The 1,442-nt window shown below is 65.6% G+C and overlaps 1 protein-coding gene across 1 annotated transcript in view; it reads right to left on the bottom strand.

Moving 5' to 3' along the window:
* Nucleotides 1–83: 83 nt before the first annotated feature.
* Nucleotides 84–1,442, bottom strand: part of LOC104386499 (uncharacterized serine/threonine-protein kinase SgK494) — a gene marked incomplete at its 5' end in the record, with an annotated part of 2,858 nt that continues 1,499 nt past the window's right edge. The window contains 6 exons of the mRNA XM_009995113.1: nt 84–230; nt 302–390; nt 466–555; nt 654–681; nt 767–807; nt 948–1,215. Coding sequence (XP_009993415.1) covers nt 84–230; nt 302–390; nt 466–555; nt 654–681; nt 767–807; nt 948–1,215 — 663 coding nt within the window. The remainder of the gene's footprint in view (nt 231–301; nt 391–465; nt 556–653; nt 682–766; nt 808–947; nt 1,216–1,442) is intronic.

The raw sequence follows: 1,442 nt of genomic DNA, 5'->3' as shown, positions 1-1,442 counted from the left end.
GGGTGCAGGGGGCTGTGGCACAGCAGCTGGGGACAAGAGGGAGGGCAGTGAGCAGCAAACACCCTGGCATTCAGTCGAAGGGACTATTGGGGACCCCAAAATCTGGGCGGGAAGGTTACCTCAGCAAGTAGCCGGGCCAGCTCGGGGCTGAGGGCAGGTGGGCTCTCGTAGCTGCTCTGCTTGACCCGCTCCAGCATGGCCACATGGTCCTCTGCTGGTGCCACGGGGAACTGGGGGGGGGCAGGGAGCAGGTTTAGGGGGTCCATGAGGTGCGTCTATATCCCCCCACCACAGTCCTCACCTCCCCACTGGCCAGGGCAAAGAGCAGAACTCCCAGAGACCACCAGTCGGCTGCATGGCTGTAGGGCCCCCCACTCAGCACCTCTGGGGCTGCGGGGATGAGCAGGTGAGTGCCTTGGGGGGCCGTGCCCCCCTTTTGCCTCCCCCCCACCCTTGCCCCCTTACCCATGTACTGCAGGGTGCCGCAGATGGTGTGGGCTCGCTCACCCCACCCCAGGTGCCGGGAGAGGCCAAAGTCAGTGAGTTTGAGGTGTCCTGTGGGGCAAGACACGGCGTGGGGACACACAGACGGGGCTCCCTGTGGACAGGGCATCCCCATGGGTGCCCCAGCTCTGGTGCCACCAGACTCTTACCTCGCTCATCCAGGAGGATGTTCTCCATCTGAAACAAAAAGTTGGGGTGGCCCCTCTGTGCCAGGGGGTTCGGAGACACCCCACACACACACCCCATCCCCTGCCCTGCCCACCTTCACATCCCGGTGCACGATGCCCAGGTCATGGAGATACACTGGGGAGAAGATGGAGCTGTCAGAGCTCTCCCCTCCTGGCACCCAGCAGACAGCTGCCCACCCCTGGGCGTGGCTGGCTTTGCCTGCAGGTCCCCGGTGGGGACAGTGGTTGCTGTCCCCAGCAGGGTGGGCCACTCGCCCAGCACCAGCACCAGCTCGGCGGCGAACAGGCGCACGGTGGCCTCGGCGAAGCGGCCGGCAGCTCGCCAGAGCGCGTGCAGGTCCCCGGTGCTGCAGTAGGTGCACACTGCCAGGACGGGCAAGAAGCCTTTACCCACGGGCTGGCACCACGGGCACCAGGGGTGGGAACTGGAGGCATCCACCAAGGTGACATGGGCACCAGAGCCCCCGGGCAATATGCAAGCACCATGTACCACAGCGACATGGGCACCAGAGCCACGTGGGCACTGCGGACACGCAAGGACCAGGGCCACATGAGCCCCAAGGTGGCACAGGCACCACGGCCACAAGGGTACCAAAGTGACACGGTCCCCAGAGTCACACAGGCAGTGGGAAAACACAAGCCAAGTGGGCACTGAGATGGCACAGGCACCAGAGCCACCAGGGCCAGGCGGGCACCAGGGTGGGGACACCTTGTTCCCTCCCACTCTGGTCCCTGCCCCCCCCCGTGGCT

Source organism: Chaetura pelagica, unplaced genomic scaffold, assembly GCF_000747805.2.
Source record: "Chaetura pelagica isolate M959 unplaced genomic scaffold, ChaPel_1.0 scaffold713, whole genome shotgun sequence".
In the NCBI taxonomy this organism is placed as follows: Eukaryota; Metazoa; Chordata; class Aves; order Apodiformes; family Apodidae; genus Chaetura; species Chaetura pelagica.
Note: the sequence above shows the minus strand (reverse complement) of the source record. Positions and strands in the feature narration are given on the sequence as shown.